Source organism: Oryctolagus cuniculus, chromosome 9, assembly GCF_964237555.1.
Source record: "Oryctolagus cuniculus chromosome 9, mOryCun1.1, whole genome shotgun sequence".
NCBI lineage: Eukaryota > Metazoa > Chordata > Mammalia > Lagomorpha > Leporidae > Oryctolagus > Oryctolagus cuniculus.
In genome coordinates this window covers 109,700,130-109,726,720 of record NC_091440.1, presented here as the reverse complement: position 1 = coordinate 109,726,720, position 26,591 = coordinate 109,700,130, and the positions used below count along the sequence as shown (strand labels likewise).

The 26,591-nt window shown below is 48.6% G+C and overlaps 1 protein-coding gene across 2 annotated transcripts in view; it reads right to left on the bottom strand.

Annotated features, from left to right (window-relative positions):
- The window catches only part of BCL2L14 (BCL2 like 14), a 40,229-nt gene that overhangs the window by 9,374 nt on the left and 4,264 nt on the right, over window positions 1-26,591 (bottom strand). The window contains exons 3-6 of one of the 2 annotated variants that reach the window (XM_008259616.4): window positions 16,408-16,562; window positions 10,254-10,681; window positions 2,870-3,040; window positions 690-760 (exon numbers count right to left, since the gene is read on the bottom strand). In XM_008259616.4, coding sequence (XP_008257838.1) covers window positions 690-760; window positions 2,870-3,040; window positions 10,254-10,681; window positions 16,408-16,532 — 795 coding nt within the window. In that variant the 5' untranslated portion in view covers window positions 16,533-16,562. The remainder of the gene's footprint in view (window positions 1-689; window positions 761-2,869; window positions 3,041-10,253; window positions 10,682-16,407; window positions 16,563-26,591) is intronic. The other variant, XM_002712666.5, reaches the window with a different exon arrangement.

The window sequence follows — 26,591 nt, the reverse complement described above, 5'->3', positions numbered from 1 at the left end:
TGAGCCAGACCCTGATTGGTGGGCCCTCGAGGTGACTCCGTGGTCTGTGGGGGAGGGACACAGAGGAGTCGGTGTTCAGAAGCAGAGAGGCCCCTCTGACTACCCCGTGTGCTTGCTCGCCAGCTCTTACCTACAGGCAGCTCTGGCACATGTTCCTGATTAGAAAGATTGGTCTCAACTTCTCAAGTCCACAATTCTCCAAGTAACACAAACCCGCCTCCCTGGTCCAATTGCTCAACCACACCTCGAGCAGAGTCTGGCAACTCCAAGGAGGGAGGGAGATTTCGAAAAGGGCTCCAGCCTCTGGCAAGTGTGCGTCTCAGAAATCCAGGCAGAGCAGACGCGAGAGTCTCAACTTTGCTGTGGATCAGTTACACGGGGAAGGAGCTGAACAATTCTACTCAGCACATTTTAATTTACTGGCATCTTTCCTTGCAATAATAAACTTGCGTACTTAGTTTCCAAAAATTCCAAAAAGGCTCCAGAAGGGTTACTTGTGCTTTCCAAAGTAATTCATTGTTGAGATGCTGCCAGCGTGAAGAATTTGGGCTCCAAGGGAAATAAAACTTAGGCCCAAGTGGAAACTAGAACTTTGAAAAGAGTCAGTTACAACCTGGAGTGCAATTCCGTTCTCGTGCACTATTGCATGGGCACAGAAAGCAATCACAGGAGTTGAACAAGTTTCATACCTCTTTTTCCAACTGATCTCCTGAATATTTCAGAAGCTCGACAAGCTTGGCTATTATTTGGTCTTCTTCATCTGAAGGAAGAAATTCCAGTTATTTCTCTTTAGAGAGGCAAAAAATAATAATCATCATCTTAAGTTTCTGCACTGGCAATGCTTGTGGCTTGGTGAGGGAATAAAGAAAAGACATGCTTTCTCACTCTTTGCAATCAAGCCTTACCTTACCTCTTCCGATCAGACCGAACCATTCGGCTACTTCCCCTGCGTTCCCTCATTTCCCTTTTTCCTCCTCTTTGCTCGGCCCCCCAGTTTTCACCATGACGCTCGTCATGGTTTTTGCCAAGAGAATGTTGTGGAAAGCCTCAGTCCTTCTCCCCGTAATCCAGTTTATGAAGATGGGAGAAATTCCCTGTGGGTTTTAGACTTTTCCCCAGTAGTAGGCACCTTTTCCTTGGACGCTATATTGGATTAGATTGCTCACTTTGTGTTAGCTGCTTGAAAGTACTGAGCCGAGAGGGAGAACGGTCTCTCTGGCCTGCATCTTGAGAATCAACCTCACTCCTAAGTTGGTTTTATTTTCACATTTTGGGGTTTTTTTTACATTATCTTTCACATTTGAATTATTTTATCTGGTTAAAATTTATTCTTCATAGGTCATGTCTACATAATAAGATGAGGTATAAACAAATTAATACAATTCCCCACCCCATGCAGGCAGATAGTGACATGGCTATCATTGGCTTGTGATGTATCTGTTGGAATGGGTGAGGTAGACTATGATTTTTCTTGTCTCAAAACTTGTTAACAACTGGGACAGGTGTTTGGCCTAGAAGTTAAAATACATGCATCCCAAACCAGAGTAGCTAGGTTCCAGGTCCAGTTTCTGGCTCCTGCTGTCAGTGCAGCGGGGGATGGGAGGCAGCAGGTGATGGCTCAAGTAACTAAATTCCTGCCAGCCACATGGGAGACCAGAATTGAGTTCCTGGCTCCTGGCTTCAGCCTGGTCCAGCCCTGGATGTTTTGAGCATTTGGGGAGTAAACCAGTGGATGGGAGCATTCTTCCTCTCTCTGTCTCTCAAATAAATAAAAATGAATAATTATAAAAATAACTTGTTAACAACTAAGCATGATGAGAGTGGTATTGCTACAGAACATACTCCAGAGAAAAGCCAGTTACTGAGAGAATGCTGCTTCTTACTTCTGGTAGTCTCTGGAGCCATAGGGCCCTCGTGCTTGTCCCAGATAAGAAGACAAAGGAGGCCCGGCATTGGTGCAACAAGTCCCAGTGTGTTCCAAACCCAGAGGCGGATGGGAAGATTGAGACTCCGGGTACTGGCGAGAAGAAAAGGTGTCCACAGCCGGAGAGCAGCTTTTATCTGCTGCTGCTCTCTGGGAGAGTGGAGGACTCTCCTTGCTCGAAGCCTCTGTGGCAGTTGGTGGCCCCTACCCTACCACCAGGGGTGGATAGAGCTACCACTCTGCTTCAGGGGTTGGAGCTGCCAACGTCTTTGCAGGGAGAACTTCTGCCTTGTGCTTTGGGGAGCTAAAAACTCAAGGGCCACCTCTGGCTCACATCCTCCACTAGAGTTTGGGAAGAGAGAGGGGAACATCATTCGTGCGGCTAAGCAGAACCAGCTTCCCTCCTTCTGTGAGCACTTGGTCCTGTTCCCCTCCACTGTCCCTTCAGAGCCCAGTGCTCCCACAATCAGTGGGAGTGGGAGTGGGAGTACTGGAGTACTCATCAGTACTCCAGTTATTGCTATGGTTCTGGTGGCGGCTGGCTCAGTCTGGTCACTACTTCTCAGTTCTACACCAGACCTAGTAAGTGACAGCCCCCAAAGCAATATAAATCTCTAGGTTCATGCTTCAACTCTGTGAAAGGCAAATTGGTCCAGGACCACTGGTGACGGGATCAAGCCTAAGACTATATTTTCCCTATGGTCAAGGAAGAAAGCAAACTTCTGAGTTTCCTTCTCCGACTTGGTAGGAGACTTTTCTTTTGATGTAGCAGTGAGTTTGCCATGTCAGTTCAATCTGCTGGTGTGTATTTCTGTTACACCCTCAGACCAGATCAGCACAGACGCCCAAGCTGCTGAGCTCTGAGCTGAATAAATACAGAAATGTGCATACACCTCTGTCTGGCAAACATCTGACCCAACACAAACATTCAGAAGGAAGGTTTACCTTTCTTAGAACTTGGAGCTCCAGGCCCACCGCCTTGCAGTTGGGCGTGGAGAGCCTGTTTTACCCACTTGGCACCAGAGCTTTTCCCCTGGCATGGCGCTTCTGGTGGTGGCCAGGAATAAACGATTTTAGCAACTCGGTTGGCAATGGAAGCAACTTTGGGGTCCACGTCTGAAACAAGAAAGAACAGTGCTGAGAGGCCCTTCCCAGGAGAACTGCCCAGGACTCCTGGGGATGCATGGTTGCTTGGAATGGAAAGCCCAGCCCGGAATGAGAGGAACTTGCGCAGGAGTGTATGTCTGGGGTGGGGCCATTCTTCAGAAAAGACCAGCGGTTGCCTGGCAGGGCCTGGGATTCAGGAGGACACAGAGGAACCAGTGGCACCTGGAAACAGCTGCCCTTCTTTACATTCTTTTAGAAGTTTTGCAAAATTGAGCTCCCCTGTGACCTTTGAAAAGGAGAAAACACAAAAGGGAGCGCTTGCAGGAATGCTCACTATGCTTTTATTTTTATTCTCTTTCCCTCTCCGGCCTCGCCTCTCTCTCTCTGTCTCTCTCCCTCTCTTCTCTCCTTCTCCCCCCTCCCTTTCTCTCCCTCTCTTCCTCCCTCCCTCCTCCCTCCCTCTCTTTTCTGACATCCTTTACACCTCTGTGCCTCTAGGTGCATAGGAAGGCATTCAATACTTTGACAAGCATTTGGGAACTGTCACTGAGGAAAGAGAAATATCCATGGTGTATTGCTGTCTCCATCACTCAAGTGCATTATCAAGTAAACGCCCAAAGCCCCTTGCTCATAGCCTCGCATCTTTCTCTCCTGTGTCTACTGGAAAGCAATCAGTTATGCTTGTAGGTGAACAAGGATTTATAGGGTGTAACTCATCCTTCAAGAATTTATAATCCTGCAAGAGAGTTATGTCATGTATGAAATAACTTTAACACATTCATGGAAAATGGAATTAAAATACACATTTAGGGAGCAGGCATTTAGCTTTGTGGTTAAGATGCTCACATCCTTCGTTGAAGAACCTAGGTTGGAGTATTGGCTCTGACTTCGGATTCTAGCTTCCTGCTAGTACACATCTTAGGAGACAATAGTGATGGTGGGGCTGGCGCTGTGGTGTAGTGGGTAAAGCCACTGCCTGCAGTGCTGGCATGCCATATGGGCACTGGTTTGAGTCCCAGCAGCTCCACTTATGATCCAGCTCTCTGCTGTGGCCTGGGAAAGTAGTAGAAGATGCCCAAGTCCTTGGGCCGCTGCACCCTCATAGGAGACCTGGAAGAAGCTCCTGGTTCCTGACTTTGGATCGGTTCAGCTCTGGCCATTGCAGCCATTTGGGGGAGTGAACCAGCAGATGGAAGACCTTTCTCTCTCTCTCTCTCTCTCTGCCTCTGCCTCTACTTCTCTGTAACTCCACCTTTCATATAAGTAAATAAATCTTTTTTAAAAAATGGTGGTTTATGTGATTAAGTTCCTGCCATTCACATAGGAGATTTGTACTGAGGTCGTGGCTCTTGACTTTGGCTTCTGGGATCTTGTGGTGTTGTAGACAACTGGGGAGTGAACCAATGGATAGGATCTCTCTCTCCCTCTCTGTCTGTGTGTGTGTCTCTCTCTCTCCCTATCTCTCACTGACTCTTTGTAAAAAAAAAAAGGAAAAGTAAAATATAACAGTTTATTTTAGTGTAATAAAACTTTAAATCTATGCATAATTTGTTCATAATATGCATTTTCCATGAACTTTTTTGAAGACCCCTTGTACTTTCACACAGAATTATGTGTAAAGCATTTGAAGTCAGGAAGGTTTGGAATGGCATGGGCCCCTTGAATGTTATAGGCTATAAATCTCATGTCAGTTTTGGTCCTGACTGGGGATAGGGTGAGCTTGGGTGGGCAGGAATTTGACTGTGTTGTTGGGCAGCAAAATTTTCAGTGCTGACTTGTCCCTGAGTTCTTAACTTTTAGAAGTGCTCTGGCTTTGATGTCATACAGAGCATTTGAGTAGGATCACAGAACGGTGCAGAATCATTGAAGAAACTTAAGGAGTGGGGTCCTGGCTGGAACATTGGTTTCCCAGGGACGTCCTGGACTCTGTAAGTCATGATAGGAAGGAGAGGCAGCCCGGGTCCTGGGAGGACGGTGTCACATAGGAAACAGGTATGGGTGCCACGTGGGACTGCCACGCTGTGGTGTGGTCCTCAGACCCTGCAATTCCTCTGTAGCATGAAGGCTTCAGTGTCCTCCTCTCATCGTTGGCCATTCCCCAACCAGAGCCATGGGAGATAAAGCTCTGTCCATTACACCTCCCGTAGGTGGATACTGGCCTTCAAAAGCCCTATTTTTTCAAGCTTAGTCGTTAGGGTTCAGAAGCAGATAAGCAGTGATTTAGAGAAGTCAAGACATTGTCAATGTCTTTCTTTCTCATTTTAACAACCAAACTGAGTATATTTTCACTTTAGAATCGCTTCATTGCAATCCAACCAGCCTCCTCTTGAGTATTGGCTACCTATGGCCTTGGCAAGGGAATGGCAAGAGGCTGGTTCCAAAGCCAAAGTGAGCCTGCCCTTGTAGTGTTCTCAGATGACAGGAAGGGAACACTCACACCTGCTACCTCTGCAACCCAGGTGTCCTATCCAGTGTGATCTGCATCTGGTTCTCCCACCAGAAGTCATCCTTAGCCCATCGTGCATGCTAAGAGGACCAGTGGAGAGCCCCACAGGCTATCGCTCCTTGCCCCTACCATGTATTTCCCCCACCTGATGGCAGGGCTACACAGACGACCAGCAGGCACCGAGGTGCTCAGTCTGATGGACCTGTGTACACTGTGATGACTTCTGCAAGTCTGTGGACGTGGAGCAAAGCAGGTGGATGAAATATGTGCAAGGTAAACTACAAGCCAACGTTTTGACCCGGATGAACTAACTCTAACGAGAAGTCCACTTTGAATACTTTAAAAAGTGGATGTCGGACTTGGTCCTATCTGATAGGCAAGGGAAGCCTGGATGGGGCTTAGGGAGAGGACTGAAGGGCTGCCATCCTTTACAGTCTATTTTGGGTCCCTGTGGAGCCAAGCAGAGCAGAGATCAGGGCTAGGGAGGAACTGTTCGGCCCAAGGGCCAAGGCATTTGCTTTAAAGAGACGGTCAAGGAATGTGGGAGTGTTTTCCACATGGTAAATCTATTGCCCACTCAGTATCCATTTTCCTCTTCTTCCTTAGTGACAGATCCCTAAAATGTGAGAGACAGCACTGGAAAAGGTGCAAAACGACACTTCTCAGCTTCCTTTGCAGTAAGGAGTGGCCAACGAGATGGAAGGAGGAACCAGGAGTAGTTTCCAGAAAGCTCTCTGAAAGGGAGATAGATTATCTAGAAGGAAGGCTGCCTTGCTTGCTTTTTCATCCTGCTTAAAATGTAGATGTGATGGCTGGAGTCCCAACAGCCACACTGGAATATAAGGCAGTTGAGAAATGTCCGAATGCCTAATAAATTCGTGGAGCTGCCGTATCAGGCCTGGGCCAGCACACTTTGGTCTCTATGGGAGAGAGAAGTACTCCTCTGTATTATTGAAGCAATAGTTAATTGGCTTTCCACCAAACCTGATCTTAGTAGTAACATTGCACATGAAGTGAACCGAAGCTGGGGAGACACAACGGATTGGCAAGTGAAAGAACCCGGCTTGGCGGTCTCTAAGACCAGCACGCAAGCACCTTTCTCTACATCTTAAGGCCTTTCGCTGGTAGAATTTGGTCTGGGGCGTGACCTCGCATTTCCAACTTATCCCTGGTATCTCAGTCCTGGAAATGGCCACACACGCCCAAATCACAGCCCAGGTGAAAGCAACAGCCAAGCTCCGTTTAATCTGTGAGGCACCGTTGGTCACACCCAATGACAAACCAACAACATGAACATAAAACCACCTAATTAACCAGCCAAACCAGAGAGTAAGGCAGAGACAATGGTGGGAAGATAAGCTCCACATAAGTTTTGAATACTTTTGAATACAAAGGTCTGTAGGAGATAATCATTTCTACTCTTTAAAAATTTATATATGCAGGCCGGCGCCGCGGCTCACTAGGCTAATCCTCCGCCTAGCGGCGCCGGCACACCGGGTTCTAGTCCCGGTCGGGGCGCCGGATTCTGTCCCAGTTGCCCCTCTTCCAGGCCAGCTCTCTGCTGTGGCCAGGGAGTGCAGTGGAGGATGGCCCAAGTGCTTGGGCCCTGCACCCCATGGGAGACCAGGAAAAGCACCTGGCTCCTGGCTCCTGCCATCGGATCAGCGCAGTGCGCCGGCCGCAGCGCGCTGGCCGCGGCGGCCATTGGAGGGTGAACAACGGCAAAGGAAGACCTTTCTCTCTCTCTCTCTCTCTCACTGTCCACTCTGCCTGTCAAAAAAAAATATATATATATATGCACATACATAGTTATATACATAGTTTTATATAAGGTGCTTCAAGAATTTCCTGGAAAGGACCAGCATTGTGGTATAGTGGGTTAAGCCGCCACCTGCAACACTGGCATCCCATATCAGAGCACCAGTTTGGGTCCTGGCTCCTCCACTTCCTGTCTAGCTCCCTGCTGATGTGCCTAGGGAAAAGCAGTAGAAGATGGCCCAAGTAGCTGTGCCTCTGAAACTCATGATGGAGTTCCAAGCTCCTGGCTTCAGCAGTTGGGGAGTGAACCAGTGGATCGAAGATCTCTCTGTCTCTCCCTCTCTCTGTCAGTCTGCCTTTCAAATAAATTAGATAAATCTTTTTAAAAAGTTAATGGAGGAGCTGGCGCTGTTATGTAGCCAGTAAAGCCGACCCTGCAGTGCCGGCATCCCATATGGGTGCTGGTTCTACTACTAGTTGCTCCACTTCTGATCCAGCTCCCTGCTAATGCACCTGGGACAGCAGCAGAAGATGGCCCAAGTCCTTGAACCCATGCACCCATGTGGGAGACCAGAAAAAAACTCCTGTCTCCTGGCTTTGGATTGGTCCAGCTCTGGCCATTGTGGCCATTTGGGGAGTGAACTAGCAGATGGAAGACCTCTCTCTCTCTGCCTCTGCCTCTCTGTAACTCTGCCATTCAAATAAATAATTTTTTTAAAAAAAGCTTATGGAATCAAAAGATAAATTTATTTTGATATAAAACATTTGAAATTCTTGCATAGTTTATTCATAATACACATTGTCCATGAACTTTTGAATATCCCTTGTATGCATTTCAATTTTTTTGCACCAAACTTATCTTTTAATTCCGTTTTTCCATGAATGTTTTGAAGTATCCTTGTATATAGAGTTATACAGTATGTAGCTATTCAGCCATAGACACTATTTAACATGGATGTCTAAGTGCTTTCTGAATTTAATCTTTTATTCTTGATCTCACATAAAACTGAACTTTCTTCATCCAATATCCCCTCCCCCGAAAAAAAGGCAGGGGGAGGGGAGAAAAGTTCCTTAGGAAATTTTAGAGACTGAAAGAAAGGTCAAGTGACACTTTAGTAAATGCCATTTATGTCAGGAAAAGCCAGGGGGCAAATCCAAAGTCCTCGGTCACCTAGCCCCAGCCACACGGAAGGGCTGGCAGAAGAGCCGCTGGGCTCAGTGTTCCTGACCTCTGGTCCTGGGCCACACTGGTGTGAGGGCAGGAGGTGGTGGGGGTGGGGCAGAGGGTAGGGGGAGGTAGGAGTGTGGAAGACCCCAGGGGAGAGGGCCACAGAGCCCAGGACCTTTGGCTCCAGGCTCAGCATTGCTAGCCGCCCTCGAGGGGCAGAGCCTCACTGGGGATCCTGGCGGGGTCCCAGGCCTGCCACTTCCCAGTCCCTTTGTCGGGACTCCCACTGCCTTATACCGGGGCACTTCAAAAAATCTCTGGAAACTGGAATGAAGTACAAGTGTATTTCGATGCAAAAAATTTTGAACTCCATGCCTAGGTTTTTCATGATACACATTTTCTAGGAACTTTTGGAAGACGCCTTGTGTGACCTGTATGAAAAGGTCCCCCAGATAATCCTGGCCCTAACTTCTGTCCTGAGCTTCTACAGGCCTAGCGAGAGAGGGAAGTGATTCTCCAAGTAAAAGCCGGGACAGTTGCAAGATTTTAAAATTGAGACGTTGCTGCCACCTGTTGACTCATTATTGACAAGTTCCTTGGACAGATCCAACAGCACGAGGAGAGGGGACTTCCTTCAACATCTGGTGCTGTTGCAGGGGAAGAAGGTGCTCATGGCCAGGTTTGGGTGCACGGGGCAGCTCCACAGAGCGCTCGCTCAATGCCAGTGACTTTATCTCAGTGAAGAAAGACTTCTCAAAAGGTTTCTTCTGAGTGTTTTTTTTTAATAATTTTTTAAAAGATGCATTTTTTATTTATTTGAAAGAGTTACAGAGAAAGGTAGAGACAGAGAGAGAGGTGTTCCATCGGCTGGTTCACTCCCCAGATGGCCTCAGCAGCTGGAGCTGATTGATCCGAAGCCAGGAGCCAGGAGCTTCTTCCAGGTCTCCCATGTGGGCGCAGGGGCCCAAGGAAGGACTTGGGTCGTCTTCATTTGTAGGCACATTAGCAGGGAGCTGAATCTGAAGAGGAGCAGCTGGGACTAGAACCAGCACCCAAATGGGATGCTGGCGCTGCAGGCCAGGGCTTTAACCCGCTGCACCACAGCATCAGCCCCATGGTTTACGTTCTGGTCTTTCCATTTACCATTAACAAGATGGAAGGGTGCAATCTCCCCGGTGCACTGAGAGGGAGCTGACCTCCCACAGGGAGTGAGGCAGAGGTCTGTGTGGTGGCACAGCTGGCGAAACTGCCCACCACCTATGAAGCCCGCATCCCACATGAGCCCTGGTGTGAGTCCTAGCTGCTCTAGTTCCAATCTAACTTCCTGCTAATGGCCTGGGAAAACAGGGGAAAATGGCCCAAGTGCTTGCGTCCCTGCCACTCTTATGGGAGACCCAGATGGAGTTCCAGGCTCCTGACTGGCCTGGACCAACCCTGGCCATTGTGTCCATTTGGGGAGTGAACCAGCTGTTGGAGGATCTCTCTGTCTCACTCCCCCCTTCAAATAAATAAATGATTCTGAGAGAGAGAGAGAGAGAGAGAGAGAGAGAGACCGACCGACCAGAGCCCTTGTCTGGGACTCTCTTTGACATGGGCCTCTGGCACGGAGGAGCAGGGATTTGGCCAGCGGGCTTATTTATTTATAGACAGAACACCGGTCTTGTCACTCTTCACTGCCAGTGTCTTTATTTCTGCCCAGTCTTGGAAGGAGAGGGACAATTCCTACAGACACTAATGAGGTGCGAAGCGGAGGCACTGTGAGCCCCTGTCTGAGGCCCGTCTTTAGGATCCAGGGTGCACACCGAGAAGGGAAGACCTGGCTGTGGGAGACAGCACGCCCCGAAGCCTACCTTCATTCTTTCCTTGCTGCTCCACGGCGGAGAGGGACCTGGACCCTTGAGGGGAAACAGCACTCGGAGGCCCCTGGAAATGGAACAGCTCAGACAAGTCCTGCTCGTCTTCCTCCTTCTCCAATACTCCAAAGAGTGCTTTCCATGAAGACTTTTTCTTGCCAAGATTTATTGACTTCTCACTGGAGCGGGAGTTTCTGCAGGGCCACGACACCTGTGTCCATGACTCATTTGTTGAGCCACTCTCCACTCCTTTCTGGGACAAACTTCTTGTTCTCAACAGCTTGGGCGAGAAGGTGGCAGGGGTTCTCTTGAAGACATGGTGTCTGACATAGAAGGCCAGGATTTTGAATTCTAGGCTGTTTAGGTCATCATCATCCAGGGGGATTTCTTCCAGGTCACTTGGGCTGGTGCTGCACATGTTGGGCCTGTAACGACAAAGTCCACACCGTGCCTTTCTACATGCAGGCCATTGGTTGTGTGTAGGTTAGAGACAGGGGTGAAACCCCAGTGTGTATTAATTGAGCACCTACTATTTGTGCTGGGCAGCTTGGGGTAAGCAGAGATGGCAAGGCCAGTCTTACTGGGTTGGAAAGAGAGATGGGGCAGAGATAACTCCAAAGAAGAGAATGAACAGAGAGCTCTCCCCATTAGGCAGATAGGACAAGTCAGCCTCAAGTAGGGGAGCAAGTGCAGGTCTCTAGAGAGGTACAAGGTTTAGACAAGCAGGTAGATACAGGGTTTAAGAACCAGATGGGCAGAGAGCAGTCTGTGAGTGGACGTAGGACACGTTCTGCTTGCAGAGTGGCAGAAGAACTGGTGTGGCAGGAGCACTGATGGGCAGCCCCGGTCGGGAAATAGTGGAGGGAAAATCAGTGAATGGCAGTTGGGGCCAGATTATGGTAGCCTTTGGATATCAGGCTCAAAGCTTCATGTTCTCCCAAGTCAGTTGGTACATTTCAAAAGGAGCCCTGGGCCGCAAAGGGTGGAAAAAGTCTCCTGGGAGAGGTGGGTGAGCCAAGGGGGAAGCCAGCTCACAGAGAGAAATGTCTGGTCCCACTGACCCTTCCTTCTCCTCTCCCTTCTCCATGGGCAACCACCCGAGCTTGTCCAAGTTGGCTTCTGTTTCTTGCCATATTTGGTGCTGCATGGAGGATTGCATCTGAAAAAAGCATACCTCTACCTCTGTCTCTTTAGCAGATTTGAAAAGCTGTGATGGCAGCGGCTGTAGCGAACTTCCCCGGTTTGGAGCGGGAGAGTGGTGTGAGTACAGGCACGCTTTAGAGAGAGCAGGGCAAGGCTCAAGGATGGGACTGGACCCATACAACGGCTTAGATACCAGCAACTGACTTCTATTCAAATGCTTTTGCATTTGGTTTCCTGCTGGGAGCGCGTTTCTTTTTGCTAACATCCACTTTCCTTTCTCCTGTTTCTGTTCAGGATGACATTTTCAGATGCACAAAGCCCAGATTTATCAGTTCTCACTGGACTAAAATTTCACAGTCCATGAATGTATTGGAAAACAGCGTGGGCTTCTCAGCCTAACAGGCTTGAGTTCAAATCTGGGCCTTGCCCGTTACTAGTTAGATTTGTGCTCCTAGGCAGGTGATGTCACCTCTCTTGAACTTGAGCGTTCTGTTAGCAAACTAAGTTATCACAGGTATCTGGCAGGCATGTTGTGAAAGCACAAGAGGAAGCGTGAGAAGTCCCAGCACAGCACCCATCCGTCACCCCGGGCCTCTCTGGCTCTCTCTTTGACATGCTTTCCATTGTATGCCCTTCCCTTCCCAGTCCACGTTAGGGCTGACTTTTGGCACGTAAGGTGGTCTGATGAAACGTAAGTTGTGGTGATATTAATGGGATCAGCTGGCATCCTTTTCTCTCCAGCACACCCTGTCGTACCAGGACCAGCTCAGAAAGGAATGGACAGTGGCTGCCCACAGGGTTTGAGGCAGTGTGATATGGCACAGACAAATTGGACTTGGTGTCTGTAGGTCCAGTGGCCAAGGTGGGTTCAGCTTCTAACTTGCGATGTCCTTGGCCAAGGCTCGTGGCCCTGGGTGTGACATGGTTAGACTGAGGACATCCATGAGTGCTTCCCTCTGGTTCTGCTGTCTGAAGGAGGCACAGGGCCTGAAATATCTCCTCTGTGGATCTGCTCCATGCTTCCTGTTCCATCGTTGTTTCCCTCCTTTATTTATAAGAGGCTCCTGGGGCCGGCACTGTGGCGTAGAAGGCTAAGCCTCTGCCTATAGTGCTGGCATCCCATATAGGCACTGGTTTGTGTCCCAGCTGCTTCTCTTCCTATCCAGCTCTCTGCTATGGCCTGGGAAAGCAGTGGAGGATGGCCTAAGTGCTTGGATCCCTGCACCCGCAGGGGAGACCCAGAAGCAGCTCCTGGCTCCTGGCTTCAGATAGGCCCAGCTCCAGCCGTTGTGGCCATTTAGGGAGTGAACTGGTAGATGGAAGACTTTTCTCTCTGTCTCTCCCTCTCTCTGTTTGTAACTCTACCTCTCAAATAAATTATTAAAAAAAAAAAAAAAGAGGAGGCTCATGCTGGCTGATGCATGCTGGCTCATGCAGAACTGTTCATGTGGGCAGCGGCTCCTTGGCCAGAGCCTGAGAAAGCAGTGGCCCTGGCTTGGTGAGTTCTGAAGGAAATGAGGCTTGGCACCTGCAGGGGGCTGTGTCACAGTATCGGGTGTAGACTGAAGACAGAAATGGATTTCCCAGTTCAGCAAAGGGCAGAGCTCGAAACCCAGCCCAGCAACCACACACACAGTGGCTTTCATCCAGCCTATATGCTTGGGCCCCTGCACCTGTGTGGGAGACCTGGTGGAAGCTCCTGGCTCCTGGCTTTGGATCAGCTCAGCTCTGGCCGTGGTGGTCATTCAGGGAGTGAACCAACAGAGAGGAAGACCTCTCTCTCTCTGGCTCTGCTTCACTCTGTAACTCTGTCTTTCAAATAAATAAGATTTTATTTATTTATTTGAGAGGTAGAAATACAGGGAGGCAGAGGGAGAGAGGGAGAGAGGGAGAGAGGGAGAGAGGGAGAGAGGGAGAGAGAGAGAGAGAGGTCTTCCATCTGCTGGTTCCTCCTCAAATGGCTGAAACAGCCAGAGCTGGCTGATCTGAAGCCAGGAGCCTGGAGCTTCTTTCGGGTCTCCCACACAGGTGCAGGGGCCCAAGGACTTGGGCCATCTTCCACTGCTTTCCCAGGCCATAGCAGAGAGCTGGATCAGAAGAGGAGCAGTCAGGTCTTGAACCAGTGCCCATATGGGATGCCGGCACTGCAGGTGGTGGCTTTACCTGCTATGCCACCCCGCTGGCACAGTGGGTGACAGAGGATGAATGGAGACAGTGAAATCACTTGTGTCAGATCGAGCAAGCGTGGCGTTTTCTCCCTCCTAACCCTCCTTAGGAACTAAGCGCCAGCTATTAGATCTGTAGCGAAGTCCTCCCTGCAGGCTCATGTGTGTTCTGCACACTCTGGGTCCTGTCTGCTCTCAGCTGTTGCTGTGGACATTTTTGCTTTAGAGCAGAAGCCCCACTTTTTGGCTGAGAAAACTGTAAACCTTAAGTTGTATGTTTATGGGACCCCTGGGGGCACTGCCATGTGGCACTGTGGGTTAAGCCACCACTTGCGACAGCGGCATGCACTATCAGTGTGCTGCTTTGAGTCTTAGCTGCTCCGCTTCGGATCAAGCTCCTTACAAATGCACCTGGGAAAGCGGCAGAAGATGGCCCAAGTGCTTGGACCCTTGCCACCCATGTGGGAGACTCAGAAGAATCTCCTGGTTCCTGGCTTCGGCCTGGTCCAGCCCTGGCTGTTGTAGCCACCAGTGGATGGAAGATCTCTCTTTCTCTCTCACTCTACCATTCATAAATAAATGAAAAAATGAATCTTAAAAAGAAAGAAAGGGCTGGCGCCGTGTCTCAATAGGCTAATCCTCCGCCTTGCGGCGCTGGCACACAGGGTTCTAATTCCAGTCAGGGCGCCGGATTCTGTCCCAGTTGCCCCTCTTCCAGGCCAGCTCTCTGCTGTGGCCCGGGAGTGCAGTGGAGGATGGCCCAAATGCTTGGGCCCTGCACCCGCATGGGAGACCAGGAGAAGCACCTGGCTCCTGGCTTTGGATCAGCGTGGTGCACTGGCCGCGGCGGCCATTGGAGGGTAAACCAATGGCAAAAAAAAAAAAAAAAAAAGGAAGACCTTCCTCTCCTCTCTGTCTCTCTCTCTCACTGTCCACTCTGCCTGTCAAAAATAAAAAAAAAAAAAATAATAAAAAAAAAAAAAAAAGAAGAAGAAGAAGAAGAAAGAAAGAAAGAAAGAAAGAAAGAAACCCTGGGTGGGCCCCCAGAGTGCAGGTTCAGAACCCGGAGGGCAGATGTCAGCTCTGTGAGCCTTAACTTAGCGCGATGACTTGGCAGACACAGCCCCTAGCCCCACTAGCCTGTGTCTTGCTAACCTCTCCTTGTGCCCCAGCACCCCACACCTCCATCCCGTCACCCCGTGATCTACCACGTCACATCTGGATCGTGTGTCGCTACGACTTGCTTCCCCGTGGCTCCGTCCTTGCCCCCTGCGTCTCCATTGCACCTCCTTATCTCTAAGGCACCTTCTCTGAGGTGATATTCCACAGCTGCTTTTGTCCCCCTTCCCCCCAAGTCCTCCCAGGCAGGGCTGCGAACTGAGTGTTCCCCCTAGGAGCGCCACTGCAGGCAGTGACACCGTGCCGGTTATGGCCAGGTCCACCATGGGCTTCTTTTGCCCCTGACTCACTGCTTGGGATGAGGTTTTGCTCTCTTCCCACGGCTGGTGAGGGAGCTGCATACAGCAGAGGCAATAGAGCGGCTTCGTTTGTGCCTGCCCAGAGAGGCTACTGGGGCCGGTGTTGGGTCGTACGCCAGGGACAAGGGGTGTGGAGAACGCCTTGGCCACAGGCCCAGCAAGAGGGCTGTCTTCCGTGTCCTGGGAACAGGCAGTTAGGCCTTGTGCAAACTGGAGCCAGAGCAGCAGCCCCATGTGGCCCGGTGGCCGTGAGCCTCCCCTTCGATCCCTGGGTCTTCCGAGGCCCCCCCCCCCCCCAGCTTCCTTCCTTTGGCCTCCCTCAAGTCAGGCCTCCTGTGTCTCTGTTCTTTCTGCCCTGCCTGTCAGTTCCTGGCACAGCATGTGTGCCAGTTCTCAAGGAGCAATGAGCAATGGGGCAAACGTCTCACTGTCCGACAGTAGGAGCTGAACGCAGAGACGAAACCTGAGCTCACAGGCACCACACAGAAGGGTGAAGGTTCTGATTGTGGACAGGAGGGAACTTTTTTTTTTTTTTTTTTTATTTGACAGGTAGAGTTATAGACAGTGAGAGAGAGAGACAGAGAGAAAGGTCTTCTTTCCTTGGTTCACTCCCCAAATGGCCGCTATGGCCGGCGCTGCGCCAATCCGAAGCCAGAAGCCAGGAGCCAGGTGCTTCCTCCCGGTCTCCCATGTGGGTGCAGGGCCCAAGCACCTGGGCCATCCTCCACTGCCTTCCCGGGCCACAGCAGAGAGCTGGACTGGAAGAGGAGCAACCAGGACTAGAACCCGGCGCCCTTATGGGATGCCGGAGCTGCAGGCGGAGGATTGACCAAGTGAGCCACGGCGCCGCCCCCAAGAGGGAATGTTCTAGAGCGCAGAGAGAATGACCTCCTGCTTCACCTGGGCTTGCACTCAGGGTGCCTCTGCCACTTTCCCATGAGGTGCTCAGGGCCTTGGGCTCAAACCCAAGGGTTCCTGACCTTGGCCACAATCCCTGCTCTGGAGAGGAAGGCGGCCTCCTCAGGGTCTCCAGCCGAGCCCGCGGTGCCCCTCACTCAAGTCATCGCATCCCTTGGCATCTGCCCAGTGACAGACAACCGGATGATGTTCAAAGCAAATCAACCAGCTGTGTATTCTCCACCACCCCAGACCCTCTGTAGCAAAAGAGAAATGAAAGAGAAACCAAAGAACCTTTTCTCCCTTTCCTGAAACCTCCGTGAGCCCAGTTCTCAGGGTCCTCTGGCACTCCAGGACCCACAGGATGAGGACCTCACAACAGAGCCAGAGCGAGGCTACCAGAGCAAGGCGGCATCGCCTGGCAGACCAGGCAGGCCTGAGCCGGGGACTGCTGCCTCCTGGTGTTACCTGCTCTCGAAGCCGGCAGAGGTTTCTCCTGCGTCAGGCAGGGGGCAGCAGGGGTGTCTCTGCATTCCAGCCTCTCTCTCCACGAACCTGGGAGGACACGGGGCTTCGGGCTTAGAGAGGTTCATGGGACTGACAGCTCCAGGCCGCCGCCGTCTCTGCAGGTTTAGGACGAGGGCTGAAGTCAGGCTCAGGGAAGCAGAGCCACTTCCTTGTGCAGCCCTGCCCCCAGCTTAGCTGAAGGAGGGGCTGACCTTTGCCCGTGTCATGTAACTCTAAAGTGAGTTCTGTATCCTTTACCAAACACCTTCCTGGCATGGCCCTGGCCCTCAGGACAATTAGTGGGTGTTTGTCTTCTTACTCTCTGTTTTATCAGATGAACAATGTTTCTGACCACTTACTACACACGTTTCAACAACCTGGCACAGCAGGTGTCAGAATTCCCATAGCACAGATGAGGTAACTTGGGCTGAGAGGGGTTCTGTGTCTATCATTTCAGCTGAGATTTTTTTTTTTTTTAATTGTTCACTTGAAAGGAAGGGAGAGAGACAGAGGGCACCCACCTACAGGTTCATTCAAATGATCACAACAGCCAGGGTCAAAGCCTGAAGCCTGGACCTCAGTCCAAGTTTCCTACAAGGGACGCAGGGGGTTCACTGCTTGAGCCGTCACCTGCTGCCTTCCTGTATTAGCAGGAAGCTGGAATCAGGAGCAGAGCCAGGACTCACACCCAGGTATCGCAGTATGGATGTGTGCATCCTAAGCAGGTGTCAAAGGCCCACCCCAAATTCTGGTCCTTTTTTTTGCTATACAGTATATCACGTTACCTCTTCTGTGAAATTTGAATGTTGTATTTAAATGGAGCCACTGGAAATGCTTTGAAAAATGAATCTAGGGCGGCGCAGTGGCTCACTTGGTTAATCCTCCACCTTCGGTGCTGGTGTCCCATATGGACGCCGGGTTCTAGTCCCAATTGCTCCTCTTCTAGTCCAGCTCTCTGTTGTGGCCTGGGAGGGCAGTGGAGGATGGCCCAAGTGCTTGGGCCCTGCACCCGCATGGGAGACCAGGAGGAAGCACCTGGCTCCTGGCTTTGGATCGGCAGAGTTCTGGCCGTAACGGCCATTTTGGGGGTGAACCAACGGAAGGAAGACCTTTCTCTCTGTCTCTCTGTCTCTCTCTCTCTCACCAACTCTACCTGTCAAATACATTAAAAAAAAAGTTAAAAAAATAAAAATGAATCTAATCCTAGCCATATTATAAGGGTATTTCAAAAAGTTTGTGGAAAGATGGAATAAAAAGATAAGTTTACACTGGAGTAGAAAAAGTATTGATATCCATGGAGAGCTTTTTCCAGAAAACTTCTTGCATCAAAGTAAAGTCATCAGGGCAAGTATTTAACTTAGAGGTCAAGTTACTGTTTGGAATGCCCACATCCCATATCAGAGTATCTGATTCAAGTCCTGGCTACTCCACTTCCAATTCAGCTCCCTGCTAACGTGTACCCTGGAAGCAAGTGATGGCTTAAGTAGTAGACTCCCTGCTTTCCATGTGGGACATCCAGATTGAGTGCTGGAATCCTGGCTCCAGCCTGGCCTGGTCTTGGCTGTTGTGGGCATTTGAGGAGTAAACCAGCAGATGGAAGAACTCTCTCAATTTCTCTCTCTTTCCTCCCCGCCATCTCTGCCTTTCAAATAAAAATAAACACAGAAAAATCTTAAAATGATAAAATTATCTTTTAATTTCATTTTCCATGAAGTTTTTCAAAGTACCCTTGTGAATGCTACAAAAAGTCACTTAAAGGCACAATGTAAGGCTAGAATTGCCTTTACATGTATATGAAACATGAAAGAAATATGAGTATACTCTATCCAGATTATTAACCAAAATAGATACATGTAGCCATGCTTGTGATCATGAAACTTGGAGTCTTGCCTGGGGGGAGTATGAAGATGAAGGAAGTGTGAATGGAGAAAGGGGAATTAAGGCTACTTTCACCCTAGTGAGGCAAGAACTGGTCACTTAAATACAGGCAAACAGAGCCATGAGAGAAGTAGATGGTAGTTATGGGGAAGTTAGTTCTTTGGAGGTTCCAGGTGAATTTTCAACAAATAATTAATACTTATTTCAAATGACATGAGCCAGTTTGGTCAACTTAGGGAGTATTAAAGAAATATGAAGATTTTAAAAATTCTTTTAAAAAATGTCTCTCTTTTTTGGGAAGGTGAAGTATAGTCACTTGGAACAACTCAGGAATGAGTAAATGCACATACCAGTGAATGACACGGTGAGGACTTCCGGTGTTTGCAGTTCCATGTTGCATGGCTGATGACGCCAGGTGCAGAAACCACTCAGTATCCCAAAAGGTCTTGGCAAGGTGACTACAACTCTGAGGATGAGGCAGTGGCCCCGTGGACACAAGCTCACTGAGGTCTGGGCTGCCCGTCTCATTCCCCTGCGGTCTCCCTCCCCAGACAGGCTGCCGCCCAACAGCAACCAGGCTCCAAACAAGTCAGAGACTTAGGCAAACAGAGCGAAAAACATTTTTCTCTTGATTTGGAAAGTAGATGAGAGTACGTCAAAGTGTTCATGGAACATAGAATTAAAAGATGAATTTGGTGTAAAAAGTTTTAAAATCCATGCATTTTTTGTTAATATGCATTTTTCATGAATCTTGTAAAAACTAGCTGTCTTTCATTAGTTTCTTTCTGTATATTTACCTTCCCACAATTCTTCCTGTTGAAAACCTAAATTCTTTTCCTTTGTCTCATCATTTCTCTAAAAATTCATGGGAGTTTTGCTTGTCATTAACCCTTTATGTCTTGTCATCCTATGCATAGGGCACCTATAAAAACTTTAATTGAGCAATAAATATGCCACTTTTGGTAATTTCAAAATAACTATTATATTCTAAGAGTCCTGTTCTTTTGAGAAAAGTAATAGAGTTTGAAAATATTTTTAAAATTCTTTGTGAAAATGGTTTAAAGTGTACTGCAAAAGTTACTTTTGCTGAACATTGGCCACCTCTGTTTGGCCAGAGCCGGGCCAGTCTGAAGCCAGAAGCCAGGAAATTCTTCCAGGTTTCCCACGTGGGTGCAGGGACCCAAACACTTGGGCCATCTTTTGCTGATTTCCCAGGTGCATTTGTAAGGAGCTGAATTGAAAGTGGAGAAGCTAAAACTGGCACCCATATGGGATGCCTGCATCACAGGGGGAGGCTGAGCCCACTGTGTCACAGTGCTGGCCCCAAGAGTGAGGTAGTTCTACAAATGCTTTAAGTGGTAGAGATTTCACAGTCAATCTGTTTTGTTTTGCTTTTCCCCAACACTGATGAAAACACAAGCCAGAGGACTGTAGGATTACAGATTTGAATCAAATAATGAAGTTCTCATAGCAAAATGGTTAGATAATGACCGTGTCATTGTTGGAATGAAGTTTACTACTGTAGAACCACTTGGCAAAGTTCAATGATGAAAGAAAGAAACGAAGAATAGAGTCAGCATGCCTCAGCCACAGCTGACACTGCTACTAACAATGAGCAACAGTTTCAGTGGTGGTATTAATAAACATCGGTTGGTTTCTGGATATTCCGCTTCTATTAATGATAAAACATCTTACTGGCCTTTGTTCACTTGAATAATTGTTACATGTATTATAAATGCATGAACCATTCACCAATTTGTGAATAAAGACAAGAAAGATCTCATTAATTTGTTGGATTTCAAGAGACGTCTTCTTAGTGTATCTAAAAAGTGCAATCATCAGGAGAAAGAAAGTGTACTACTCCCAGACCTACTACTGCCCATCTCTCAGATTTGACATGGGAAGCTGTGTTATTCTCAAGAGCAGCCACCATGTCAAAATAAGCCATTTGTGCAAAATCAACAGCATGTTGTCAAAAATGTACTGTAACCCTTTGTTTTCTCATTTCAATCAAAAATAATTGTTGAACAAGTTAAGAAAGGCACACCCTTGTGTATCGCATGATGTATGAAAGGCTGTCAGGTTTGCCCAATGTCCTGTTGATAGAACGCCTTATGTGTATTAAAGATACTGTATGGTCCCAGTGTCCTATTTATAGGACAATCTGTACTTTCATTATTTTTTTAAGATTTATTTATTTATTTGAAAGTCAGAGTTACACAGAGAGAGGAGAGGCAGAGAGGGAGAGAGAGAGAGAGAGAGAGAAAGAGAGAGAGGTCCTCCATCTGATGGTTCACTCCCCAATTGGCCACAATGGCCGGAGCTGCGGGGATCTGAAGCCAGGAGCTTCTTCTGGTCTCCCACGCGGGTGTAGGGGCCCAAGCACTTGGGTCATCCTCCACTGCCCTCCCAGGCCATATCAGAGAGCTGGATCGGAAGTGGAGCAGCCGAGTCTCGAACCGGCGCCCATATGGGATGCTGGTGCTTCAGGCCAGGGCATTAACCTGCTGTGCCACAGCACTGGCCCCTATATATATATATATATATATATATATATATATAAATTTTTTTAAAGATTTATTTTATTTATTTGAAAGACAGAGTTACAGAGAGAGAGATACAGAGAGAGAGAGAGAGAGAGGTCTTCCCTCCATAGGTTCACTCCCCAGATGGCCGCAACGGCCGGAGCTGCGCCGATCCGAAGCCAGGAGCCAGGAGCTTCTGAATCTCTCACACGGTGCAGGGGCCCAAGGACTTGGGCCATCTTCCACTGCTTCCCCAGGCCACAGCAGAGAGATGGATCGGAAGGGGATCAGCAGGGACTAGAACCAGCACCCATATGGGATTCTGGTTCTTCAGGCCAGAGCTTTAACCCACTGTGCCACAGTGCCGGCCCCATATATATTTTTAATATTTATTTTATTTATTTGAAAGAGTTACAGAGAGATGTAGAGAGAGAGAGAGGTCTTTCATCTGCTGGCTCACTCCCCAAATGGCCACAATGGCCGGAGCTGAGCCGATCCGAAGCCAGGAGTCAGGAGCTTCTTCAAGGACCCCCACGTGGGTTCAGGGGCCCAAGGACTTGTGTGTGTGTGTGTGTGTGTGTGTGTGTATCTATATATATATAAGATTTATTTATTTGAAAGGCAGAGAGACAGAAAGGAAGATACAGAGAGAGTGTGATTTTTCAACTGCTGGTTCACTCTCCCAAATGGCTGCAATGGCCAGGGCTGGGCCATGCTGAAGTCAGGGGACTAGAACACCATCCTGGTCTCCCACATGGGTAGAAGGGGCCCAAGTATTTGGGCCTTCATTTGCTGTTTCCCTAGGCATATGTGCGGGGCGCTGCATCTGAAACTGAGCTCCCAGGACTCAAACCCATGCTCCGATATGCGATGCTGGTATAACCTGCTGCACCACCACGCCCGCCTCCCATGTGTGGTTTTTCCGTAATGTTCACTTCCCATACTTTTTGAAGACTCCATGTAATATTGCACAGGACGGCTTTGCTGTGTTAGCTCACATTTCTGGGGCTGATTCTCAGGATTAGAATCCCGGGGTGTGAGTAATTTTGAAATTGTTGTGTACTTTTAATAGGCTTTCATCTATGATTTTGGAATTGATTTAAATTATCACTGGAAGTAGGTCCCAGGGGAAAAGCCCTAAGTGTTTGAATGCTCTAGATAAAGAGATCAGCCTCAGGAAAACGGTGGGGTTTTGCCCAGGACTTGAAAGACTGGACCAGCAGGTTTCAGAGTGGATGCCTCCTGACCTTGGCGCTGTGACCCTCGGGCTTGTTTCCCTCTCCAGGATGAAACCCAGTGCAGTGGGATCAGAGATGGAACGAAACCAAGAAAGAAGGTGACTTGCTCAAATGAGGCATTAGGGAAGAGGGGGCGTGGAGAAGTGCTCCTTGCGTGAAAGTGTGTGTGAGCGGGGTACCCTGGAATGTGCCACTTTGACCTGAGGGCTATTCGGAGTTGAGGCAACAAAGAAGCAGACAAGAGAATTCCCTGTGCTTCCCCTTCCTCACCGCACCCCTTCTACCTCCTGCTTATCAGGAAAGACAGGGCGATTCTTTTGTTAAAAAGTTAATTAATTTGAAAGGCAGAGAGACAGACAAACAGAGAGAGAAAGCTCAAGCTCTCCCATCTAGTGGTTCTCTCGTCCAATGCTTGCAACAGCGCTGGGGCCAGGCTGAAGCCAGGAGCCTGGAACTCAATCCAGGTCTCCCACATGGGTGTCAGGGGCCGAGTACTTGAACCATCACCTGCTGCCTCCCAGGGTTCACATTAGCAGGAAGCTGGTATTGGAAGTAGAGCTTGGACTTGACTCCAGGCGCTCCGATATGGGAAGCCGGAATCCCAAGTGGTGTCTTAGCCGCTGCAGCCAGTGCCGGCCCTACTAGTAGTAAGTCAGAGGGAGCTTTGGTGATAAAAATGCTTTGAACTTAAATCTGATGGACAAAGAGGCATTGGTTAGTCTAGGAGAAGCAAAGGGAAACTTGGAGGGAGAATTAATGTTCATCCTGTTTGTTGTAGAATTCCTGTTTATTAAGAGGAAATTTTGAGCCTAAAGCAGGCCTGGACTTTAGAGTAAAAGTGGGTGTGCTTGCATGGCCGCTTACTGAGTCCTTATCAGTCAGTAACTGAGCTGTGCAGCAGGCACTTACACTGATGCCCACTTACAGGCCAGGAAACTGAGGACAGAAAGGGTAGGTAAGGTTACCCAGCTGCGTGTGGCGAAGCTGGGACGTGAGAGAGCCTGCACAGTCTGCCTTTAGAACCCATGACCTTGACCCATGCAGATCCTCTGCCCACTGTGTGGAGGGATCTGTCCTTGTTCACACTTTTCCTGTTAGATTTTTGGGACTCTGCTCTACTGCTGTTGACTTTGAACTAGGGAACAAGTGGAAGATGTGAAATGTGCAAAAGAGCTGACTTGATATCCTTTCAATGAAATGTTGGAAACTTTGGGTTTTTTTTCTGATTGTTTAGGGAAGTATTCCTTTACTTGCTTCTGAGTAGGCTGTTTTCACAGCTCTGTAGACATTCGTTCACTTACAGGAAATGAACAGCAATGCAAATAATTCCTCCCACTAAAGTGCAAATGGTCTCTCTTGGAATGCACCTGTTGTCCGGTAGATACTGACCGGCTTTTCCAGTTCTGCTTCTGCAAATTCATGTCAGTATTTCTAATCTGAAGATAGATGTGTCGTGGTTGGCATTCTCCTTTGACCTGGTTATAAGACATCCCTGGTTTCATGTAGATGGGTCAAATAAAATGCTTGACATTTGTTCTTTTATGTCGTAGAGAGTCATGATTTTGCCTTATTTCTTCCTTCAAACTCAAGAATTTGGTCCCCAAAGGCTTATTATGTCCATGGTCCCTCAAGGGTGGGAATTTCATCCAATCACGGTGCCTAGAGGTGAGGTCTTGGGGAAGTGAGTGGATTGGATTAAGTTGTTAGGGTTGAGCCCCCAAGACTGAATGCTGGTGGTTCTACAAGAGAGGTAGAGGCTGGAGTGCTCTTGGGTGCTCTGCACTGCCTTGAGACTCTGCCAGCAAGAAGCTCAGTACACGATAAGGCCCCTAGACCTTGGACTTCTAGAACTGTGAACCAAACTAAAGGTCTTTGTAAATAGGCTTCCTCAGGTGTTTTGTTATAGTAATGAAACCTGACTACTGCAAAGAGCAAGGGTGACATGGAAGGACATGGCCAAGGATGGAGCGTAGTTAGGTTCAGAGGAGCCTGACTAAAGTTTGGTCAAGGAGTGGGTCTTTGCAAAGGAATGGAGTGGGCCTGGAATAAGAGTGTGAGACTGAGTGGAGGGTTTTGAAAATGTTGATGACCAAAGAAGAGATTTTTTTCAGCTTGATTTACAAAAGCAGGAAGCAGAGCGAAAAGTAGGTCTGCTCTGAATCAATTTGATTTGTATCTTCTCTACCGAGGAAATTAGTCTCTGAAGGAGATGATGGAAGCTTTCGACATGTCAGAAGATGGCCCAGGTGAGGTCAGCAGCAGTATAGGGAGACCCCGACCACCGCTGATAGTGCCTGAGGGCGGGGGGTAATGTGTGCAGTTTCAGGGACTGGCAGATCTCAAAACCTCACGTTGACATGAATTCCCTGCTAGGCTTTACACTGGGTTGTCAAATGGATGATTTATGAACTGTGTGAAAGGTGAGTTTCCTGTGCTCCTGCTGAGGTGATTGGAAGGAGCAAATGCTGTCTCGCACAGGGCCGGGGTGTCTTTGGGGAAGTGTATGCTTGCTCCAGCAATGCCCTTTGACAAAGGCCTCATGTGATGCCTGTGAGCGTTTGGAGAATTATGGGCCGGATGGTGCTGCAATTGTAAAACTTTTTAGCTGGTTTCTCATTTATATTTGAGTGTGCATGGACAGCAAGAGGGGCTTGACCTTTCTGGACAGTTCACTTTTCCTTTCCCTTTCCCAGGTGTGTGAATGCAGGCAAATTGTTGAAATCCTCTGGTTCTGATTATTATGCGAAAAGTACCTCAGTGCCTAACTGTTTGTGACTTTATGAGTCGTTAGTTCTCGTTACCTGGAGGGATGTAATTTACCTCTGGGTTGTGTCCTCATTCTGTTTGGTATTTTTTGTGATTGACACAGGTGATGACTAGTATACGGGTGATGCACAGAAGTAGGAGAAAATATGGATAAAAAGTTCAGGCTCTGAAGTCAGACATTCCTGGATTTGAACCTTGGATTTGTCACTTCCTAACTGATTCTTGGGCAAGTTTCTTAACTTCACTAGCCTTGATTTCCTATTCTAATAAATGAGAAAAATGGTAGCAGTTGGCCTGGAGCAAAGACTGAACAACTGTATAGGATGCTACCTAAAAACCTCTTAGCAGGTGCCTGGTACAGTCTGTGCTCCAATAGCTGTCATTGGTGTCAGCTGTTACTGTTATTAGTAAGCTGCGAGTTAACATTAGATAGTGTATCAGATTCCAAGGTTATTCTAGGGTGAAATGGTGAGCTAAAACTTAGAGTTAGATCTAACATTTAGGGTTAACTGTGGCTCATTTTAGGAGTTTTCGGGTGACTGTCAGTGTGTTTCTGCTTTCAAGGAAACTGACACCATCTTCAGCTGATTAGTGGGACTGTGAGAGAAGCTCTTGAGCCACTGTAACCCTCCCCCAGGCCTGGCCCCATGGGGCAGATCATGCTGTTGGAGTTGTGCTCAGCCTTGCCTTCCATTTTTTTTTTAAGAGTAAATTTACTTATTTGAAAGAGACACAAAGAGAGAGAGAGAGAGATCTTCCATCCACTGGTTCACTCTCCAAATCCCCACAACAGCGAGGGCTGGGCAGGGCCAAAGCCAGGGGCCTGACGCTCAATCTGGCTTCCCACAAGGGTGGCGAGAACCCAAGAACGTGAGCCATCCCCTGCTGTCTCCGAGAGTGCACAGTAGTAGGAAGCAGGAATCAGAAGTGGAGTAGGGACTTGGACCCAGGCCCTCTGACGGGGATGTAGGTGTTCCGTCTGCCTGCCCTATCCTCAAGGTTTTTTTTTATTGAAGAAATTAAGCAGGAAGTCAGACTGCCTGTGTTCATTCCCAGCTCTGCCATTAGACTGGGCCTGTGGATCTGGGCTAGCTATTTACACTCCCTGTGCCTCTGCTAATCTGGGGAGCGGGAATCATGAAGCTGTGCCTATGTTGTAGGGCTGTTACGAGGATTCAGTGGGATGTCAATGTAAATCTTTGTTTCCAAAGATGTCTGGTTCATCCATGTGCTAGCGAAATGTGAGTGTTCTTGGTGCTGGCTATGATGCTGGTTCCAATCACAGTCATTTTTGGGCAGGAAACTGTTGCGGTGGGCGTTTGGCACAGTTGTTAAGATGCTACTTGGGGTGCCTGCATCCCTTATTAGAGTGCCTGGATTCCAGTCCCAGCGCTACTTGCAAGTCCAGCTTTCTGCAAATGCTCTCCTGGGGAAGCAGTAGTGATGGCTCAGCTAGTGGGCTCCCGTCCACCCCTGTGGGAGACTGGGTCCTTGCCACCCATGTGGAAGACCTGGATTGAGTTTTAGGCTCCCGGCTTTGTCCTGGCCCAGTCCAGGCTGTTGAGGGCATTTAGGAGTGAACCAGTGGATGGAGGATCCTTATCTTCCTGTCTCTGTCTCAGTTTTTCTCTCCCTCTGTCCCCCCTGCCTTTCAAATAAAATAAAATAAAAAGAGAATCAGAACCTTGTGGGTATTCTAAAGGGATGTGAAAGGCTTACATAGGTGCTGTATTAGTAC